Source organism: Schistocerca americana, chromosome 1, assembly GCF_021461395.2.
Source record: "Schistocerca americana isolate TAMUIC-IGC-003095 chromosome 1, iqSchAmer2.1, whole genome shotgun sequence".
NCBI classification, from domain to species: Eukaryota; Metazoa; Arthropoda; class Insecta; order Orthoptera; family Acrididae; genus Schistocerca; species Schistocerca americana.
In genome coordinates, this window is record NC_060119.1 from 211230913 (window position 1) to 211255018 (window position 24106).

General features: G+C 41.8%; 1 protein-coding gene across 1 annotated transcript in view; it reads left to right on the forward strand.

The window, feature by feature from the left end:
- LOC124601143 (tubulin polyglutamylase TTLL5) overlaps positions 1 to 24106 on the forward strand; it is a 222750-nt gene that overhangs the window by 142968 nt on the left and 55676 nt on the right. Inside the window, exons 7-9 of the mRNA XM_047136224.1 lie at positions 905 to 1104; positions 9278 to 9507; positions 18764 to 18980. Of these exons, the coding sequence (XP_046992180.1) occupies positions 905 to 1104; positions 9278 to 9507; positions 18764 to 18980 (647 nt within the window). The remainder of the gene's footprint in view (positions 1 to 904; positions 1105 to 9277; positions 9508 to 18763; positions 18981 to 24106) is intronic.

The window sequence follows — 24106 nt, forward strand, 5'->3', positions numbered from 1 at the left end:
TTGTTTCTCTAATAGATAGATTGATTCACAAGGAAAGCTGATGGGTACAGGAGATAGGCCTAAGGCTGCCCAATCATAGTGCCAGGCTGTTGCGAGCTACTGCTACCATGAGGCTGGTGCATGCAACAGAAACATTTTGCGATACAGCACTTAAGTCAGGCAGAGCAATTTGGCATGGTAGCTCACTGCTCCCATTATTGCCATGAGATGTCACTCCAAAACACCAATTAAATATGGAACACACATTATTTGTGCCTCCTGAGAGCATATGTGGGGGTTTGCTGCTATATTGCTTATTTGTTATGAAGAATTGATGATATTCAGTTACCTAACATTGTTCGCAGAATTCTAGTCCAAACTCTGTTCATTGGCCTGTAAACAAAATTACCGCTATGAAAGACAAGTCCAGCAACAATGTATATGCAGTTATTATTGACCAGTACATTAATTATAAACTCCACATTGAACTTAAACATCTTCTAGTCCATGTACCTAGTAATGTTTATTCTCGTGGTAAGCTGCAAAGGAATGAATATACAAATTGTCCCATAAAATGGTATTGATTTCACAAAAATGTATCAGCATTTCTTTCAGAGGTATTTAGCAATGTAGTTAGATTTGAACAAAGACTGCAGTTAACAGTAGATTAACAGAGAAACTCAGAAGAAACTAGTTAAAGAAACCAGAAATAAACAGAGCTCATCTCACAGAAACTAAATAGTTTTTAACAGAGTCTGTTCATAAAAATAGACGTTGGAAAGCAGAATAATTGTAAGCAAATTATTCTGTAATGGTCTAAAATTGAAGGCAATAATCCAAATGCATAACATTGTTGAGCCAAATGGGTATAAAACTCTACCTCATTTTAAAATTTAATTGCAGTAAGTACTTCTTTGCATTTTAGGAGTGATGACCCTGAGGCTGAGGACGTCGGTCACAAGTGGACATTGTCAGCTTTACTGAGGCATTTACGTGCTGCAGGAACTGACACTGCACTCTTGATGTCAAGAATTGAAGAAGTCATTGTAAAGTCTATTTTAGCTTCAGCACCACCAATTGTAGCAGCTTGCCGGATGTTTGTCCCACATACACACAACTGTTTTGGTGAGTAAACTGCAAAGTTTTTACTTCCTTCTCTTGTCATAATCATTTATGGTAATTCCTGTATTTTTAATAAAATGGTATTGAGGAGAACTCATTTTGAAAATTTGCATAATTTTTCTAAATGATGCTAAAGGGCCGAGCTGACTCTCTCGCATGTAGTTACACTGTTATAACAACCTTCATGAGCAAGCAGACTGAAACATTTATTTAGATGTCATGTAGATTAAACAGTGAGGACACTCTGAATTCTGGACTTTCACAGTTGGAATATGACATTGGAAACAAAGTTGCTCTTGTAGCTTGGGCAGTTTGTTGTTGTTAGGTCAGTGGCCTTAAAGATGTTTCATTCTTGTGGTTGTATTGCAGGCCAAAGAATTAAATGATACAGGCTTATGGTTTCCTCCCTATATTTTCTGTAATATAATATTTGTGACTAGAAAATGCACTTACAGATGAAAAGCTTTTGACAGTTGTTGCTCATATCAAGTTGATAGTGACAGCTTCAAGTACCATGGGGATTGATTTTAAGATAGCTACGGTGATGGGATCTGAATCAAGCACTTAATATACTTTCACAATATAGGTGATAGTTCATTGGTCACTTTAGTAGTCTAACTTGCAGTGTTGTCCCTTCCATTCTGCCTGTATATTTTCTTAATCCAAAATCAGTAGTAAAAGTATGTTTAATGCTAAGTAGGAAGGAGAAATTGCTTGTGAACATTCTTAGGTGTGTGTGTGTGTGTGTGTGTGTGTGTGTGTGTGTGTGTGTGTGTGTGTGTGTGTGTGAGAGAGAGAGAGAGAGAGAGAGAGAGAGAGAGAATCAGCAGCTCCAATTATAGGTATCTTCTTCAAGAAAACAATGAGAGAATTTATTTCTATATTATGTGACTCAGTAGTAAAGACAATTGACACATTTTCTTGAGAGATGGGGTTATTATATCTTCCTGGCCACATTAAACCAATTGTCAGCAGTAATCTGCTGGATTGTGTGGTGGTGATAATGAGGCAGCATGGGTTGGGGAAAGGGAGGGACACCAGGGTAAGGGGGTGGGCTGGGAAGATGCTGTGCTGTCTGTGGGAGCTTGCAGGGATGGAAGAGGAACTGGTTGCTAGGTGCAGGAGCCATCCATTTGTGGGGGAGGGGGGGGGGGAAGTAGAGTAGGGGAAAAGACTAGTACGTGTGTTGGTGGGATAGAAGGCATTTGTAGTACAGAAGTGGGAGCAGGGAAGGGGATAGATAGAGGGGTGGACTAGCAAAGGTTGGGACCAGGGGGGTTACATGATCCTAAAGTATATTGCACTGAGAGTTCCCACCTTCATAATTCAGAAAATCTGGTGTTGGCTGGAAGGATAATGTTGGACACTGTGTTCAGCAACTGGTGGTCCAGCTGTATCTTGCTAGGTGTGGCATTGGCCGTTCATACAGACAGCTTGGTAGAGGTCACGTCCACGTAGAAAGCAATACAGTGGTTGCAGTAGTGGTCCCCTTCCAATTTTTTTCCACAAGTTTTTCTCTCACCGGCTCTTCTGGAATGAGTTAGCACTTCACTCAATGCCCCTCACATTCAGGAAAACTGTATCCCACAGTATTCTGTGCTAAGTGTCACACACTTCTGTATAGCCATCAATGGTCTTGTAACCTCTGTTGGACCTTTGTCTACCCTGCCATTGTACGGCAATGATTTCTGCACCTGGTGCAGCTCCCACTCGGTAGCTGCTGAGTGCCAGCCCCAAGGTGCCAACTGACAGGCCTCTGCATGGGCCACCTCCCATGGCTTTCAGTTTTCTCCCTCCAAAATCCAGGTTATGCATTTATGTCATTTACCCACAGTACATCCTGATCCCGAACATTATTTAGGTGATGAGCTCCTCGATGGATAGCACAGTCCTGTTTCTTGGGCCTTAATTTTTGATAAAAAGCTGACATGGCTGCACCATATTTGCCACCTAAAGACTACGTGTGTGCACCTCCGGCGCCGCACATCTTGGGGTGCAGACCATATGACTCTTTCCATCTTTACTGTGCTCTGGTCTTGTCCAGACTAGATTATGCTAGATTATGGTAGTCAGGTGCATGGCTCAGCAGCTCCTTCCACTTTGCAACTGCTTGACTCTGTTCACCATTGTGGGGTGTGTCTGTCTGTTGGTGCCTTTCGTACTAGTTCCATTGACAGTCTCCTCACAGAAGCAGGATTCCCCCTCTATACAAATAAGGCGGAGCCAACTCTTGGTTTCTTAGGCAATCCCCATTTGCCAATTTCCTGACCATCCTGTGTACACTGTCCTCTTTGCCAGTGAGGGATGTCTCCTCGTGACACCCACTCCTGGGAGGGATTGCTGGTTGGCATGTGTCTCACTTCCCCCTGGTCGGGATCTCCATCTCCACTCACTGGAATGCACCACACATCTTTCCTCCCATACCCCCCCCCCCCTCCCCCCCCCCCTCCCCCACCTTGGATGGTGCCTAGACCACAGATTAGGAGAGTGTATTCCAGGGTCCAAAGATATGTCGCCCCCATTGTTTCCGGTGTCTTGTACGAGCCATCCTTCCAGAGTTCCAGGGTGTTACCATCTTCTACACTGATGGTTCTAAGACAGTTGATAAGATGGGATCGCTTTCATGTCTCCTACTGGCTTAGAACACCCTTTATTCCTGGGATCATGTAGTGTGTTCATAGCAGAGATTCTAGCCATTCACAGGGCCCTCCTTTTTGTTTCTCAGGCTTCCCTCCACAGTGTTTTAATTTGTTCAGACTCCATGAGCAGCCTGCAGGCTATTGACTGATGCTACTTTCATCTCCCTTTGGTCTCTGCTGTCCATGATCTTCTCTCTGTCCTTGGCCGTGCTGCCTGCTCGGTTGTCTTTCTCTGGGTCCCAAGTCATGAGGGCATCCCAGGGAATAAACTGGCTGACTGTTTGGCTAGAGAAGCAAATACTAAACGCCCCATTTTCTTTCATGATTCCAGCTGCGGATATGCGGATTTACATCAAATCTCTCTTTGCTCAAAAATGAAATGATATCTCTCTCTTCTGCTCCTCTCAGGAGTAATCCACTGTTTTATGTGGTCTACACACTGATCATACCAGGCTCACCAATTGTTTCCTCCTATGTAATGAGCCACCACCACAAAGTGGTTGTGGAGCCAGACTGATGGTATCTCACATATTGGTGGAAAGTCCTCTCTCTCTCTCTCTCTCTCTCTCTCTCTCTCTCTCTCTCTCTCTCTCTCTTGTGCTAAGTGTATTCTTCCTGATTCTATAAATTTAATATTGGCATATGATTCATGGATGGTTGAACTGCTTCTCAATTTCCTCAGTGAAAGTGGTTTTTATTTAGTTTTAGTTTAGTTAGTGGTTTTTATTTAGTTTACTTTGGAGCAGGGACAGGGTGGTTGTGGTTGGGACCTCTCTTCTTGTCTTCTCGGTATGGGACCCCATGACCACTCCCCCATGGAAAGACTGCCCCTTTTTCCAGTTTTTAGATTTTTCATTATTTTATAATTTGATTCCCCTGACTGGATCCATCCAATTTTAGCAGACCCTCTTTCTTCTGTGACTAACTTCAGAATCACAGGACTGATGACCTCACCGTTTGGTCCTGAAAAAAAGAAAAAAGTGGTTACAGCTTAGCTTGTAGGTCATGTGGCTACTTTCACAAGTAACCCTGCCTCTGATTGGCTAGGAGATGCCTGCGACAATGCTAGAGTAAGTGGTAGTGGGAGTATGTGTGGGACAGGTTTTGCATCTAGGTGTACTACAAGGATATGAGCCATGAGACAAGGGGCTGCAAGCAGGGATGTAGTTTGGATGGACAAGGATATTATGTATGCTTGGGGGCTGACAGAATATGATTGTGGTAGGGGTGGGGGAATAATCCTCATTGAGGGCATGACAAGAGGTAGCCTAAAGCCTGGCAGAGAATGTTGTTCACTTGCTCCAGTTGCAGGTGGTACTGAGTCGTGAGAGGAGTGCTCATTTTTGGCCGGTCAGTGGGTACGTAGGAGGGGTAATGTGACTGGACAGACAAGGCATTAGAGACCCGTTTTTGGATAAGGTTTCAAGGGTAATTTTGGTATGTGGAGGTCTTGGTGAGACCTTTGTCATATTTGGAAAGGGACTATTCATTACTGCAGATGCGATGACCATGGGTGACTAGGCTTATGGAAGGGCTTCTTAGTATGAAATGGGTGGCAGCTGTCAAAGTGGAGGTATTGTAGATGGTTGGTAGATTCGATGTGGACGGAAGTACAGATGTAGACATCCTTGAGGTGGAGGTCAACATCGAGGAAGGTGGCTAGTTGGTTTGGGAAGGACCAGGTTAAGTTAATAGGGAATAAGGTGTTGAAATTCTGGAGGAATATATACAGGATGTAATCACCGTTGGTCCAGATCACGAAAACGTCATCAGTGAATCTGAACCAGGTGAGGGATTTGGTATTGTGGGTGGCTGAGGAGGATTCCCCCAGATGACTAATTGATTGGCAAAAGATGCTTCCAGTCAGGTGCCTGTTGCTCTACCATAGCTTTGTTTGTAGGTGATTGTGTTTGAGGATATAGTTGGTCATGGTGACCATAAAAAAGGTTGTAGGTTTGGAGTGAGTCGGGCTTCAGGAAGGATAGTGTTCATTAGTGGCAAGACTACGGGCATTGGAGATGTTAGTATTCACCTCCATCTCCCGCCTCGACTACCACCGTCCACATTCTCAACAGAAAGAGGTCATCAAGATCAAAGCTGTGCAAGGCAGACCAAATGTTGCATAACTGTATAAGCTATTTGCCTGTCTGAACATTGGGGTGACAATCAGTAATGCCTTGTACATCATTTGGTGAATATGAAAACTGACTGCTGTAGCTTTTACATCCATCCAGCCATCCATCTGTTTTCTGTAAATCCCACCAAGAAGATAAACCATTAAGAGATGTGGAATGAGACAAGATATACTTTAAGAAAGGACAAGCAAGTTGCAGGACTCAATTTACGTACTGTATTAACTATAAGGTATCATTATACTTCTAGATGCTATTTATGGTTGTACCAACAAAATTTATTCAATTAAAAAAGCTGCTTCCTCCTCAGTTTTAGTAAATAGGTGCTGTTTATTGGCAGTTGATAGTTTAATATTTATTTGATTACATAGGTATTTTTCAAAGAAAATAGTTACCTATATTTTTAAAAACTGAGTCAAATCTACATTGAATATGGAAAACTTGTAAAAAAGGGCAGTAATGCAGTTTGTAGTTAATTTCCTTTTGAAGTGGTTGAAATTCCCAATTTCTTACTTTGTTAGATGCAGTTCACTCCATTAATGTTGTGCTTTCAGGTCTTCACCTGAGTTGTTGTTTCCATTTTCATGCAAGGGACGCAGTCTGGTAGACGGGTAGAAGTAAAATATTTGTTGTTCAGGAATGTATGAGGAGTTCCTGGCCAAAACTCTCCCACTAAATAACCTGGATTTTCCATTGTTTGAAATGCACTTGTCATAGAGATGATGCTGAACATCTCAGTAATAGGCAAGATTGCTACATTACTGCTGTTAAGAGTCGCGGTAGTCGTCAGAAGAACGCTAGAGATACAGCTAGAATATTGTCCAGTTATTTTGCTGATATTACTTCCACTTCCAGTTGGTATCCAGCTCTTTTCACTATCACAGAGCTGTTGCAGAGACAGGGAGTTTGGATGCGTATTCAGTCAGCCTTGCAGTATAAATAAAAATCTTCCTTTCCCATATATGTAGCTCATGTCAACATACGAGGGTAATCCCAAAAGTAAGGTCTTTTATATATATATATATATATATATATATATATATATATATATATATATATATATATATATATATATATATATATATATATATATATATATATAATGGTTTACATCAGTGTACAGCTTGAACATTTAGCTATTTTTCAACATAATCACTATTTCTGTCAATGAATTTTTGTAGGTGCTGTAGCAGTTTTTGTATGACCATATCATACCAGCTCACCGCCATGCTGTTCAGAAAGCTATGAACCTCGTCTTTGACCTCGTCATTGGAGCTGAATCGCTTTCTGGTCAAATGTTTTTTTTTACCCTAGGGAACAGGTGATAGTCACTGGGCGCCAAGTTAGGACTATAGGGAGGGTGGGTGGGTGATTGTGTACAACTGAAACTGTTCCAGGACAGCAGCAGTTTGCTGTGGGCGGGTGTTGTCATGGGGAAAGTGTACGTCCTTGCTCAACATTCCTCTTATCTGGTTTTGAATTGCCCGTTTGAGTTTTTTCAGAGTCTCACAGTACCTATCAGCTTTAATTGTGTGATACAGCTCTGATGACGAGGTGAAAGAAGAGGTTCATAACTTTCTAAACAGCATGGCGGCGAACTGGTATGACATGGGCATACAAAAACTGCCACAGCGTCTACAAAAATGCATCGACAGAAATGGTGATTACATTGAAAAATAGGTAAATGTTCAAGCAGTAAACTGATGTAAACCATTGTAGCAATAAACAGGTCTATCTACTTATAAAAAAAAAATAGGAGACCTTACTTTTTGGATTACCCTCGTACCTGTAGTCATTCTGAAAACTATTAACAGTTTGTTGTACTGCATGGCACAGTCATTTAATATATGTGAAATACCAGTTTTATTGAAATGTGAAAAGAAAACTCTAATCTACATCCACCCCCCCCCCCCCACCCCCCCCCCCCCCCCCCCCATCTATTTCTTATTGATCACTCAAATTGGATAGTAACCATGTGCTTACAGCAGAAGGCCTCATTCCCCAGCAGATCGACTGCTTCATTTTCTAAGTGTTGTAGTATTTTTTGTTTATATGTTTATATCATATTAGCTTTCTCCCTTTTCAGAAGTTCCTTACACACTGTGCTTAATTGCATTTTTGATGAATTCTTTTTTGAACTACCTTAACTCCATTCCAGGCAGTTTAATTATGGTTATGAATGTACTGACTGAAGTTTAAATATTGCATACTAGATGGAAATTCATTTCAAACTTAACCTGCACACATTCGAAGTGATTGTTTTTATGGTTTCCTTACATAATTTGTCATAATTGTGAGATTCTTTCTTGTACATCATCTCACCAGACAGCTTCCTTTGGCCATTTCGATTTTGAATAAGTACTTTAAAGTGGTTCAAGGCAATGATGGAGTTTGTAAGAAATTCTTGGCTGAGCTATATAACTGTTTTAATTCAGATACACATAGAACTATGGTTACACTACTGACAAATGTTCTTCGTAGCAAGTGAGACTGATATAAGAAACTTCGTCAATTTTCATGTCACTTTCAGGTATTATGAAAAAGTAAGCTTCATTGTAATATGTTTAGATGGGAGAAATGGACTGCATGTCTTAGAAACTGCTTGTAATTGTGTTGTTTCTCCTAAAGCATTTTACGTTTTCAGCATTTATTGGCTGCATAGCTACAATATTACTTAATATGGTCTCCAAATGGCAGAAAAGGGATTTCTGTTTTGTATGTACTCCAAATATGTGTGCATGAGCGTCACTGCAAGAAATATATTAATAGTGTTTAATTATTGGTATATAAAAAATGCCTGTATCAATAAACAACTCTGTAACATACCAGAGGCAGTCCATTTATATTCGTGGTGCCTTATAAATGATGAACGTTAACATGTTGTAATTTAGTCTGCATGACCTAAGTAGAGACATTTGAGGATAGGTACTAAGAGTTGCATTGCATGCTTAAAGATAATTTCTGGAGATTGTCAAAGTTGTGTGGGTCATAGAAGTTTTATTTTTTGTGTGTATCATAGGAATTGAGAAAAGGACATTACAATCATGCAGCATGTTCAAATTGTAAAACAATTAATGGAATATAGATTTTATTTCCATAGTAAAGTGAGAAGAAACTACAGACTTCATGTATAGTCCACAAATCAAAATATTTCAAAGTAGAACTCGGAATGTTAATTGCTATCCCAATTAATGTACTGTCATATAAAGTAAATCTGCTGGTTCTTTATTTTAAGACAGCTGCTGCATTTTACATTGGACAGTGGGGTCAGTGAAATCTAAGATATAGTAGCAGTTTGTTTCTGAACTTTATATCACTCATTGTACGTGTAAGCCATGGATTTCATGCATAGCACCTGAGACTCAATCTCCCCTCAGTTTTGGACACTTAATGAACTTTTTGCAGAACTGTATGGTTTTGACATCCTGGTGGACTCAGAACTAAAACCATGGCTGTTAGAAGTTAACCTATCCCCATCACTGGGCTGCGACTCTCCATTAGATGTCAGAGTGAAGTCTGCAATGTTGGTGGACCTTCTAACTCTAGTGGGACTACCAGCAATTGATCCAATGCTGCGGCGTATAAATGAACCTCATCATCACAGTAACCCTGCTGATAGTACCAAGAAGCTTAATGTGAGTGTTCCCATGCTCTTAAATTTGTCTTTAAATGAATATGTGAGTTAATTTGTGTGATAATTTGTGAGTTCTACATACAGCACTGCCAAGGGACTATATTATTTTTTTCATTAGGTGTATGGTGTGGTTATTGTGAAAGCATGTTACTTTCTTTTTAAAGTTGTTTACAAGTTGGGATATCTTCCCTGCAGTAGTGTAAGTGTTGCATGTTTCACCGCTTGTGTTGAACTGAAGCTTTCCTCTGCTTGCAGACACTTGTCCTTCTTTGCATGAAAACCTGTATTGTCACCGAGATTGATATGATCAAGTAAAGAATGTTAAAAATGACAATTTGTCTTCTGTTATGCTGGGAGAGGGTCTCTTACAGCCTGTGTGTGTGTGTGTGTGTGTGTGTGTGTGTGTGTGTGTGTGTGTGTGTGTGTGTGTGTTTAGACAGTAAGCTATGCAGAGATTAACTTTAGTAGCAAAATTCTGATATAACATTGTAGAAAGCTTATGGGTGAGTCGACCAGCACAAGGAGCCACAGAAACCCGCTTGCAGACAGGAATATATGGTTCAGATACTTTGTAGAGCTCGATATCATGAAGGGTGAACTGATTATCGAAAACTTCTTAATGTTCTTACTCCCTTGGTTATGCGCTTTGTTCACAATCATTTGTTAAATTTTGTATCATAACGAGTCCTGTGTACTCATTAGGACACAGACTACGCAAGTAGTAATGTGTGTGACAAATTACTTCAAACTTCTGATAGCTGTCACTACTATCATAAGAATCACATTAACTACTGACACTTAGGAATAGCAGGATGTGTTTCTTTTGGAAAAGCAATAAAGTACGTCCAGAACTGACCAGAGGAAGGAATACAAGAATTCATATTCTGGAAGACAGGTCTGTCAGGAGGGGTGCTAATGTTAGAAGTTATGTGGATTCCCAACACACTTGGTTGTATCATAGTAGCCTCTTTTCCACCATTCTTTGGAACTGTCTCATGAGTGAGACATCAGAGATTCAATAAAGGAAAGAAAAATATTTTCTTCCATCATTGGTATGCAGTGGGCACTAAGAAGAAGCAAATAAGAGATGTTCATGTTTAAAAGCAGGTAAGGTAATGTCTTTAGTGTTGCTCATCCTGATTACCACCTGTGGTGTGCGTACTGTAAGACCTTCAGTACACACACCATCAGATTATTTGACTTGTCGCTCTACCGACGTAGGTGAGTGTCAGCAATATGTCTCGTGGTCTTATCGTGGCACGTTTATCTTCTGCCGTTAGGTCAGACGATAGAAATGTCACTTGCACGCTTAGAGTACCAGATTGACAGTAACCAACTTTAAACAGAACTTGATTAATTTTCACACACATTTATTAAAAATAATAGCAAGCATAAAAATTACTTAACTTGGTTCTGGATGCTATTTACAATTGACAATCTGAAGTTCCTTTGGTATTGGTATGTTAATCTTATTCTCACGTATATCTCTAATACTTGACAAAAGTGTGTATATACATTTATCTTCATGGCCATGTACAGGAATATGGTAATCTTATTTGGCGCAGACTGAAACTTGACTATAGACTGGTACAGACAAATGCAGACTGGTACATACTGGTGCAGACAAATGCAGACTGACTAATCGGAGGTCTGTACACCCGTTATAATACCTCGCGCGTTCATGTATCACTGCGCGAGTGTGATCTGCAAGAAGAAAAGGTTCTACGTTAGCAGCAATCTCATTGGCTGCGTTACATATTAATACGCGGGTCGGCGGAAGCAGAATTTGGTCTGTCTCTATGGCAGGGCCATCTCGTAGTGTGGAGACAGTCGAGCGCTGCGCCTGCGCTGTTGTGCTTAGCAGGGCGCGCTCTAGTGGGAAAGTTGTGTACACGCTGACTACGCGGAACTATGTACACACCACCACCTCAGCTCAACTCCAATCGTGGGGCACTAAGCATCATTATCTGATATTTTCCAGCATGAGTACTTCCAATCTAACTCCGGAGACTTCAGAAATCTATAATACTTCTTTCTCAAGAATGTGAAACTATACTGTTTCAAGTTATGTATAATTTACTCTAGGTTATCTGTAGGATGTGATGTATTAAATCTTCTGGAATTAAAGTTGTTATAGTCTGAAGATGCAGAGTGAATCTTACGAAGAAACAAACCAATTAGGCAGGAAATAATAAATGTAGATAGAGAATTTATTTAAGAACAGAAGTATACCACATTAAATTAAGCAACAAATATTTATCTTCAAAAACACAGACTTTATAGACACAGGTGAAAAGGGAAAAAAAGCAAAAAAATGTGACTAAAGAGAAACCAAGGAAAAGGAAAAAAAATTAAAATGGGTTACAGCATTTGTTAGAGAGATCAGAGCTTGAAGAAATGTTAATAAGATCATCATTGGATGTACTGAATTAGACAAACTACTCACAAATATTTTTCAGAGAATGAGAGAGGGTAGTGTGAGACAACAATATCATTGCACTTGGCCTCCCATGGCTCTTAACGGAAACATACAGTGATGTTACAGTAAATGAGTACAGTCATGACTAAGAAAGACACAGTGCACTGTAAATGATTTTGAGAAAACTGTGCCTAAAATGTCAAGTGGTTCAAGGTGTTCTTGTAAAATATCAAGACAAAAACTCGCGATAAGCTAACCGAAGAGTCCTCACTCCCAGGTGCAAAAAATATTGTGGGAATTTGATTAAAGAAATTATTAAAAACAGCAGTGGAAGAAGAAAACAAAGCATAGTTATGTATGTATATATATGAGATGAAAAGCAATGCCCCAGAATTTTTTATTCTGTTCAGAATATTTGTTGGGGTACTACATGTGATGGATATTATTTGGTCAACTCTTCCTGCTTCATCAATGCAGGTTTAGCCCTCTTTCACTAGATGGCTCAGACTTGTAGCACGTAATATGGCAGTGTGTAATGTAACTCTGTTGGTGTGTGAGAAATTTTGTGCTGTATAGGAGTTCCATGAATTCAGTGTGTTCATCTACATGGAAAACCCTTTCCTTCACTGTGATCATGCGAGACCACGCAAAGTGCTGCAATGTCTGTAACAGTTCAACACCTTGATTTCATTGTTGTCAATCATTCTCCACATGGTCCTGACTTGGCCTCCATCATTTTTCATCTGTTTCCAAATCTTACAGAACACCTTTGAGGACTTGATAGCGATGAAGCAGTGCAAGCAGATGTGAGGTTGTGGCTCCATCAACAAAAGTCAATTATTCTGCAGTGGTGATACCAACAAACTGATCTCTCTCTTTGGGGTGTTTGTCACCAGAGTGACTATGTTGAGAAAGGAATATGACGACATGAAGAACAAAGATGTGACCTTTGTACATATGAGTACACATAACATCTAAAGAGTTAAAATGGCACATAACTAAGAGAATTGTACAAGAATTCATATTTCTTTAAATTTTTATTTAATTTCCTTTAAATGTCGCAATGAAATAGAAATACAGACAATTAATTAATAATGAAAATAATTTTTCAGAAGAAATAGCAAATGAGGCACGCAGTAAAAAAAAGATATCTGGAGATAATAGCATTCAATAGAAATGGTTAAAGCTGGAAAGGTTCACAAAATTAGTTGCAGGCTGTATTTAAATGCTCCAAAACTGTAACACTATTTTTTTATTTATTTATTTATTTATTTTACTTTGCAATAAGAGACAATGAGTTGAGAAATTGTAGACCTGTCAAAATCCTCCCTGTAATGTAAGATACTCACAAATTTCACAATCAACTCCACAGAAAAAAAAAAATGTATTTCACTCACCCAAAAGAATGAGCCAAGCTGGCTTGAGAAATGGATATTAGCTAACTCGAAAACAGAGTTAAGTTATGATGTGTGCAGTTAATATATAGAGCTACTTCTCTTCAAGGGAAAACTAGATGTAACACAATATGTTAGTTAAAATATGCACTGCAGTGACTAAATCACAAATGGCAATTTACTACAGATAACTCATAGATTAGGCAAAGGACAATGGAGGCTACTGAAAATTCCCAAACACACGTTTATTTGTGTTGATGTACAATGAAATGCAGGACTGATAATTTAACTGTGAACCACAAATGTTGGTGTGCTACAAAACAAGTTACATATCCAAAACACTCATACTGGTAACTTGTGAAAATATAGTTTTATAAGCAACCAAAAAATCTCAAAAACCCCTCAGGGGCTCAGCATTCATTTGCCGGGTATGGGCTTGGTGATGCCACGGTTCCTGAGCTGGGGACTGATAAGTACCACCAGTCCCATGTCGTCGTAAGCTCCGGGCATGCTTCAGCAACCACAGTGCACCATGGCAGTGGAATGTTGTGTATCACAGGGAATGGGGATCTTGGCTTGAACACCCGGATCACAAAGCTGGTAAAAACCCTCTTAAACAAAAAACTTTAATCTCAAATAGTGTTGCACACTGATGAGATGCGTGGCTGTTGACGTGGAATAGTCGTTCACAGACAACCTGAGAGATTTCTGCTGCACCTCAGTTGTATAAGTCTTACCTAGTTATGTGGGGCTCTGTCTATGTGAACTTATGTTTTCCTAGCTGCTCATGGGACCAGGATGGAATCTTCAAACTTTTCTCTTCCTCCTCCCAGCAGAGAAGGTGAACTGCTGGAAGATGCCAACACTCAATCAAACAAGAGGGCTTGGGCAGCCAGTTAATAACAGAATGTATGCTGGTTGTCAAAATTGCTATAGTTAAACGGAAGGAGGGTAGCTTTGATAAAGTTTCACCATTCTGTATACAAAAAGTCTTACAGGGCATTGTGGGAACCTTCAGATCTGTCAGATGCACATGAAAAGGGACCCTGTTGGTCAAAATGTTTAGTTCCCAACAAGTGAAGAATCTCCAGAAAGCTCAATGCCTCAGTGAGTGTGCAGTTTAAACCAAACTGCATACGATGTTGAGCTACACCAAAGGTGTTGTGACTCGCAGGAATCTAGTTGACATTCCCCAAGAACAACTTAAAGGTCAGTTGTGCTGGGAAGTCATTGTGGATGTTCAAAACATTATGGAAGGGATGATTTTGTTATAAGAGTGAAGCCACTTGTGTTCAAATGGGGTAAGCCATCTGCAACAGAGTTGGTTTTCCTTTCCTCCAAAATGTCAGCTGCTCTGGTGCTCACACTGTCTGGAATAGAGGCTGCAGTGTCTCACTTGAAGAACTGAAGACCCAGGGAGATAAAGACAACAAAGCACATCCCACGTGAAGAAGCCAAAAAATATACAAGACCGTGCAGCCATCCACGTTTGCTGCCTCCTTTGCTTCCATTCCCAAACATCCAGTCCAAAAAACCAATGCCGCTACACAAACTGTGGTTGCTAGTGTCAGCACTAATACCTGCTTTTGTCAATGCGCTTGTGTTGCTGCAGTTCCTTTGAAGCCTGCCTCTTCCCCAAGAATTTCGGAAAAGTCTGTGGTTGATGACATTGTGGAACTTCTTGCCTCTCCAACGATCCAGTCTTGTCCACCATCCAGTGCTGCTGCTACCATTTTTGAAATTGTGGCTCCAAAGTATCCTCAGACAAAAAAAGTGTCAAAGGTGAAGAATCACCCACTGAAGGAGACGGGAAGTGCATAGTTTGACAGTGTAGACATCGTCTCTGCTGTTTCTCTTGGATCTTCTTCAGAGATGATGCACATAGGTGATGGACTGGAGCAATCATCTCACCCCAAGACTGAGCCTGTACCCTTTACAAGCTCCCCTCCCTGGCAGAAAGTCAGGCTGAAAGTTCTACCCCTGTGATGGATGGCTCCCATTATACGGTGGAACATTACTGGTCTCAGGACACATGTGGAAGAACTGACATTCTTAGCACAGGAATACCCCCACCCCCTCCCCAGAACTGTGGAAAGGGCCAAGGTGTGTGTCGCTGCGTTCGTCAATAACTCGCACCACTTTTCTGCCCTCCCCATGCCTACTGACCTGCAAGCTGTTGCCACTGAAATTCATGTCTATTAGAAGATCACTTTTTTCTCTCTGTATCTACCTCCATAAGATGCAATAGACTCTGAGGCTTTCACAGATCTTTTGGAACACCTCCCCCTGACCGTTCCTCCTCCTGTGAGACATCAATGCTCATCATGTCTCGCGGGGCTCAGCCTTCACTTGCCCCCGTGGTTGGGTTTTGGAGAGCCTTGTGATGTCTCACAAGCTGTGTATGCTCAATACAGGTCATCCCACTCATTTCTGTGCTGGTACTGGGCCATTCTCAGCCATCGACCTCTCTTTCTGCTCTGCAGCCTTTGCAGTCTCTGTCCACTGGGAAGTCACCGGCAACCTTCATTCCAGTGGTCACTTCCCTCTTGCAGTCACCTACTGGATGGAGCTTTCCCTGAAAATAAGCCATCAAAATGAATGTTCAGTGGGGCTAATTGGATACTGTTCAGTCATCTGTCTGTTTTTGAACACTACACGGTGTCCAGGAGTGGGTAGACCAAATTATACAAGTGGTCCATCATACTGTTGACTGACCTTAGGAGGCAACCTATACCTTGGTGGACTGATGATTGTTACTCAGCAGTCCAGGTCAGACGTGCTTCTCTTGGCTGGTTTAAGTACCAGCCAACTGCAGACAACCTCACAGCATTTTGAGTCGCAAGAGCCAAGGTCATTTGCATAAGCAAGGAGAGCAAGAAAAGGTCATGGAAAGTGTTCCTGGGCTCGCACAACCGTTCCACTTGCTCTGCAAAAGTATGGAAAGCCATCAGGAGGATTTCTGGTAAACACAGTCATTTATTAATAGCAGCAGTGGTGAAACAGGGATGTCTCCAGACAAGGGTGAGACATACCACAGAAGCTGGCAGAGCATTTTTCAAAAACAACTGCCAATGCTAGCCAGGAACCGACATTTTGCCACTATTGTTTGATTGCAGAGAGGGGCAGGTTGGATTTCAGATACCACAATTCTGAGTCTTAAAACTGCCCTTTCCCCAAGTGGGAGTTCGAATTGGCACTGTCTGAGACTTGTGATGCTGCAACTAGTCATGACCATATCTGGTATTGCATGCTTCAATATTTGTCAGCAGTCTCAAAATAAATCATCCTATAATGGTTTAATTTGATATGGCAGATGGATCACTTCCCCAACTCATGGAAAGAGGGAATTCTGATCTCTCTCCTTAGACCAGGAAAGGACTGCACATGTCCCAGTTGTTATCGGAGTACTGCTGTAACAAATTGTGTAGAAAGACCTTGGAGCAAATGGTCATCTGGTCTAGTTGTGAGAGAGCATGCACCTCCTTAGCTGCTCTCATTGTGGATTCTGGAGATTCTGGTCCACAGTAAACAATCTGACCGTCCTAGAGGTGGCTATTCAGCAGGAGTTTCTACGTAAATATCACTGTATCTGCATATTCTCTGATATCAGTAAGGCATTCAGTGCTACTTGGAGATGCAGTATTCTCACACAAGTACATCAGTGGGGCTTTCATGGCCACCTCCCCATCTTCATATGCTCTTTCCTGTCTCGGCAGGTTTTTAGGTCCCAAGTCGGTGAAATGCTGTCTGATTGTTTTGAGGAGGAGATTGGTGTTCCTCAGGCTAATGTTTTAAGTGTTACCCTCTTTGCCATAACAATGAACAGTATCATGTATATTGTAAGTAGTCCCAGGCAGTGCTCCTTATCTGTGGATGATTTTGTTGTTCTCTCTTCCTCCTCCAGTGTTGCAACAGTTAATTTACCTGAAATTAATGTGAGGGATGCCATTCTGCATTTTAAACACACAGTAAGGTTTCTGGGCCTCATTTTTGATGCCATGGTTGCCACACCTGATGCCTGCAAACCAGAATCCTAAAGGCACTGAACATCATAAAGTGCATTAGCTACAGGACCTGAGGAGTGGACAGGGCCCATCTGCTCCAGTTTTATAGGGCTTTCATGTGTTTGTGGCTATGCTATGGGTGCACAGTGTATGGATCGATGAGGCCTTCTTATTTGAAGAACACTGAGGCTGTCCACCATGAGGGTATTGACTGGCCACATGTGCTTGTGGGACCAGTCCCATACCCAGTCTCTGTGCTGTGGCTGGGGAATGCCACTTACAATCTGACGGCAACTCTTCATGGTGCATCAGGCATGTAAGTTCCTCACAGCTCCAAATTCACCTTCATGCTGCACTGTTGCTCATCCACCTCTGGAACACCTTTTCTACAATCGTCGATGAGCAACAAGACCATTTGGGATTAGAGTATGGCATATGGTGGAATAACTTGGTGTGGAGCAAGTAAAAGCTCAAATTCAGGGTTTTAAGTGTCTTTCATTCTGTTTGCTGCAGAGACCCAATGTAATTTTAGATTTGGTGCAATACAGGAGAGATTCACTCCTGCAAATGGTTTTAATACTTCATGTTGTAAAATTTTATCTGAGCCTCACAACTCCACAGCTATCTTGGGTTGAAACAAGGGGTGTTTTACCTGGTCGTGTCCACAAGGTCCAATTGTCTCGAGACTTTACGGTCTTCGACATGGAATTGTATGCGATCTTGTGGTCACTGGAGCAGATGAGATGTGCTTAGAGTGCTAAATTCCTTGTCTATTCAAATTCTCTGAGTGCCCTTCACTCTCTCCAACACTTGTATCCAGAAGATAAAGCAGTTTAGAATATCTCCAACTGCAATGGCTGAAGGAGGAGGTATCTTTCTGCAGGGTACCAGGGCACTTGGATATTAGGGGGAATGAAAAGGTGGATGTAGCAGCCAAGGAAGCATGTCAAGATTCTCAGGTTTTCAGTGTACCATCCCCCTGCATGCTACCATCTCACTGTTGAGGTACACAGTCATGCATCAATGGGAAGACAAGTGGCTGGAAGTGACAGATAATAAGCTGCATCTCGTAAAGCCCACTATGCGGCCATGGCATTCCTCCTTTCAGCTACAGAAATGGCATGAGGCCCTCTTCATTCTTCTTCACATAGGCCACAGGTCTTGGACACGTGGATTCTTGCTCTGACGAGAGGACTCTCCAATACATGATGTACAGATTACTGTGTGCCACATTTTACTAGACTGTGTTTTATATTTGGACAAGAGAGCAGCAGCAGCAGAGAGAGAGAGAGAGAGAGAGAGAGAGAGAGAGAGAGAGAGAGAGAGAGAGAGAGATGGATGTAGGTAGTCCCTCTGTCACTCATTTCTTGTGTATGTTTATCTTAAAATTATAGTGTAAAATGCTTAACATTTTTAATGACTGTTGGTATGTTCTGACAGTGTAGGCGGGTGCATTCAGCAGATACACTTACAGTAACAGCAACAGGGTCAAGGAGAGCAAACAGTTCGTCAGCACGTTTAACTTACAGCTCACTTTCACTCAGCCCAGAAGAATCTAGAATTGTTCGTTGTGCACGCATGGAATACGAACGCCGTGGTGGATTTGTGCGAATCTTTCCTTCAGTTGAGAGCTGGAATCGTTACAGTGCATTTCTTGGTAAGTATAACAGCAGAAATTGATTGAAATAAAAGAAATGTTTTGGACTTTATAAGTAATCTACATAAACATTTGTCTAATAATCACTAAATATTTGTATTAATATATTGTAGGAGACACTTGACCTTAATGAGAAACCACAAAATAAGAGTATTTATAAAAAAGCTGTGTTTGAATAGCATTAAATATTAAGTTGGTAGATGGGAACATAACAGTTCATAACATCTGTAGCGAAGAAAGGGGCGTAGAAATATTGTCAGTGTGAAGCCTGTTAGTAAAAAGATGTAAAAATTTATACTAACAGTGCATACAGGAGACCAGTTGTTCCTTAAATTTATCTAATGTATGTTGCTATATATATGACTAAAAACAAAGATGATGTAACTTACCAAACGAAAGCATTGGTATGTTGATACACACACACACACACACAAAATTCAAGCTTTCGCAACCCACGGTTGCTTCATCAGGAAAGAGGGAAGAAGAGGGAAAGACAAAAGGATGTGGGTTTTAAGGGAGAGGGTAAGGAGTCATTCCAATCTCGGGAGCGGTGTGTGTGTGTGTGTGTGTGTGTGTGTGTGTGTGTGTGTGTGTGTGTGTGTGTGTGTGTCTATCAACATACCAAGGCTTTCGTTTGGTAAGTTACATCATCTTTGTTTTTAGATATATTTTTCCCACGCGGAATGTTTCCCCTGTATTATATTGCTATATATATGATTACATCAAGTCTTATCAGTTAAATGCAGGGTGTAACTTGGCTCACCTGCTATTAACACATTGGTAGTCTCATGGTGCAATGAAAGATGATCTCTTCCAGCTGCTAAAGGATCTGATGAACGTATGTCAAATAAGGTACACCACATTGCAGTAATTATGGGAAGGAAAGTTGCTACTCACCATATAACGGAGATGCTGAGTTGCAGATAGGCACAACAAAAGGACTCTCACAATTAAAGCTTTCGGCCATTAAGGCATTTGTCAACAATACACACACATATGCATGCACGGGCTCCCTCATATATAATAGAAGGAAACATTCCACGTGGGAAAAAATATATCTAAAAAACAAAGATGATTTGACTTACCAAACGAAAGCGCTGGCACGTCGATACACACACAAAATTCTAGCTTTCGCGAAAGCTAGAATTTTGTGTGTATGTTTGTGTTTGTTCGTGTGTCTATCGACGTGCCAGCGCTTTCGTTTGGTAAGTCACATCATCTTTGTTATACAGGGTGATTCAAAAAGAATACCACAACTTTAGGAATTTAAAACTCTGCAACGACAAAAGGCAGAGCTAAGCACTATCTGTCGGCGAATTAAGGGAGCTATAAAGTTTCATTTAGTTGTACATTTGTTCGCTTGAGGCGCTGTTGATTAGGCGTCAGCGTCAGTTGATGCTAAGATGGCGACCGCTCAACAGAAAGCTTTTTGTATTATTGAGTACGGCAGAAGTGAATCGACGACAGTTGTTCAGCGTGCATTTCGACGAAGTATGGTGTTAAACTTCCTGATAGGTGGTGTATTAAACGTTGGTATAAACAGTTTACAGAGGATGGGTGTTTGTGCAAAGGGAAAAGTTCTGGACGGTATCTGGAGATGTTAGAGAATTGGCTGTTCCCTCAGCTCGAACAAGAAGCACAACAATTCATATTTCAGCAGGATGGAGCGCCACCACATTGGCACTTATCTGTCTGTAACTACCTGAACGTCAACTATCCGAGGCGATGGATCGGCCGCCAGGCAGCCTGTGACAGAGCACTTCATCACTGGCCTCCAAGAAGCCCTGATCTTACCCCCTGTGATTTTTTCTTATGGGGGTATGTTAAGGATATGGTGTTTCGTGTTAAGGATATGGTGTTCCGGCCACCTCTCCCAGCCACCATTGATGATTTGAAACGAGAAATAACAGTAGCTATCCAAACTGTTACGCCTGATATGCTACAGAGAGTGTGGAACGAGTTGGAGTATCGGGTTGATATTGCTCGAGTGTCTGGAGGGGGCCATATTGAACATCTCTGAACTTGTTTTTGAGTGAAAAAAAACCTTTTTAAATACTCTTTGTAATGATGTATAACAGAAGGTTATATTATGTTTCTTTCATTAAATACACATTTTTAAAGTTGTGGTATTCTTTTTGAATCACCCTGTGTGTGTGTGTATATATATATATAATAGAGGGAAAACCGAGTGAGGTGACGCAGTGGTTAGACACTGGACTCGCATTCGGGAGCACGACGGTTCAATCCCGCGTCCGGCCATCCTGATTTAGGTTTTCCGTGATTTCCCTAAATCACTCCAGGCAAATGCCGGGATGGTTCCTCTGAAAGGGCACGGCCGACATCCTTCCCCATCCTTCCCTAATCCGATGAGACCGATGACCACGCTGTCTGGTCTCCTTCCCCAAACAACCAAACCAATAGAGGGAAACATTCCACGTAGGAAAAATATATCTAAAAACAAAGATGTAGTGACTTACCAAATGAAAGTGCTGGCAGGTCGACAGACTCACAAACAAACACAAACATACACACAAAATTCAAGCTTTCGCAACAAACTGTTGCCTCATCAGGAAAGAGGGAAGGAGAGGGAAAGACGAAAGGGTGTGGGTTTTAAGGGAGAGGGTAAGGAGTCATTCCAATCCCGGGAGCGGAAAGACTTACCTTAGGGGGAAAAAAGGACGGGTATACACTCACACACACACACACACATCCATCCACACATATACAGACACAAGCAGACATATTTAAAGAATACCACAACTTTAAAAATGTGTATTTAATGAAAGAAACATAATATAACCTTCTGTTATACATCATTACAAAGAGTATTTAAAAAGGTTTTTTTCACTCAAAAACAAGTTCAGAGATGTTCAATATGGCCCCCTCCAGACACTCGAGCAATATCAACCCGATACTCCAACTCGTTCCACACTCTCTGTAGCATATCAGGCGTAACAGTTTGGATAGCTGCTGTTATTTCTCGTTTCAAATCATCAATGGTGGCTGGGAGAGGTGGCCGAAACACCATATCCTTAACACGAAACACCATATCCTTAACATACCCCCATAAGAAAAAATCGCAGGGGGTAAGATCAGGGCTTCTTGGAGGCCAGTGATGAAGTGCTCTGTCACAGGCTGCATGGCGGCCGATCCATCGCCTCGGATAGTTGACGTTCAGGTAGTTACAGACAGTCTTTAAATATGTCTGCTTGTGTCTGTATATGTGTGGATGGATATGTGTGTGTGTGTGTGTGTGTGTGTGTGTGTGTGTGTGTGTGTGTGTACCCATCCTTTTTTCCCCCTAAGGTAAGTCTTTCCACTCCCGGGATTGGAATGACTCCTTACCCTCTCCCTTAAACCCCACACCCTCTCGTCTTTCCCTCTCCTTCCCTCTTTCCTGATGAGGCAACAGTTTGTTGCGAAAGCTTGAATTTTGTGTGTATGTTTGTGTTTGTTTGTGTATCTATCGACCTGCCAGCGCTTTCGTTTGGTAAGATATATATATATAAAAAAACAAAGATGATGTGACTTACCAAATGAAAGTGCTGGCAGGTCGACAGACACACAAACAAACACAAACATACACACAAAATTCAAGCTTTCGCAACAAACTGTTGCCTCATCAGGAAAGAGGGAAGGAGAGGGAAAGATGAAAGGATGTGGGTTTTAAGGGAGAGGGTAAGGAGTCATTCCAATCCCGGGAGCGGAAAGACTTACCTTAGGGCGATAAAAGGACGGGTATACACTCGCGCGCACACACACACATATCCATCCACACATATCCATCCACACATATCCATCCACACATATCCATCCACACATATCCATCCACACATATCCATCCACACATATACAGACACACATATACAGACACACATATATGTGTGGATGGATATGTGTGTGTGTGAGAGTGTATACCCGTCCTTTTTTCCTTTTTTCCCCCCTAAGGTAAGTCTTTCTGCTCCCAGGATTGGAATGACTCCTTACCCTCTCCCTTAAAACCCACATCCTTTCGTCTTTCCCTCTCCTTCCCTCTTTCCTGATGAGGCAACAGCTTGTTGCGAAAGCTTGAATTTTGTGTGTATGTTTCTGTTTGTTTGTGTGTCTGTCGACCTGCCAGCACTTTCATTTGGCAAGTCACATCATCTTTGTTTTATATATATATGACTAAACCTCACTGTGAGCAGCAGCACCAGTGCATGATGGGAGTGGCAACTGGTTAGGGGTAAGGAGGAGGCTGGGGCAGGGAGGGGAAGGGATAGTATGGTGGGGATAGTGAATAGTGAAGTGCTGCAGGTTAGGTGAAGGGTATAGGAGAGGTGAGGAGGGGGGGAGGGGGGGGGGAGCAGCAGAAGAGGAGATAAATAAAAAGACTCAGTTGATGGTGGAATGGGGGCCGTGTAGTGCTGGAATGGGAACAGGGAAGGGGCTGGATGGGTGAGGACAGTGGCTAACGAAGGTTGAGGCCAGGAGGGTTATGGTAAAACGAGTGTATTGCAGGGAAAGTTCCCCCTGCACAATTAAGAAAAGCTAGCGGTGGTGGGAAAGATCCATATGGCACAGGCTGTGTGAAGCAGTCATTGAAATGAAGAATATCATGTTTGGCAGTGTGTTCAGCAACAGGACAGTCCACTTGTTTCTTCACCACAGTTTGCTGGTGGCCATTCATGTGAACAGACAGCTTGTTGGTTGTCATGCCTACACAGAATGCAGCACAGTGGTTACAGCTTAGCTTATAGACTACATGACTGGTTTCACAGGTAGCCTTGCCTTTGAAAAGATAGGTGATGTTAGTGACAGGACTGGAGTAGGTGGTGGTGGGAGGATATTAAGGTCTATTATAGGTGTGTGAGCCATGAGGTAAGGGATTGGGAGCAGGGATTGTGCAAGGATGGGCGAGTATTGTGTAGGTTTGGTGGACAGTGGAATACCACTGTGGGAGGGATGGCAAGGAAAGTGGACAGCACATTTCTCATATCAGGGCACGATGACAGGTAATTGAAACCATGGCGGAGAATGTAATTCTCTTGCTCCATTACTGGGTGGTACTGAGTTATGAGGGGAATGCTCGCCTGTGGCCAGACAATGGGACTTTGGGAGGTGATGGGAGACTGGAAAAAATGAGG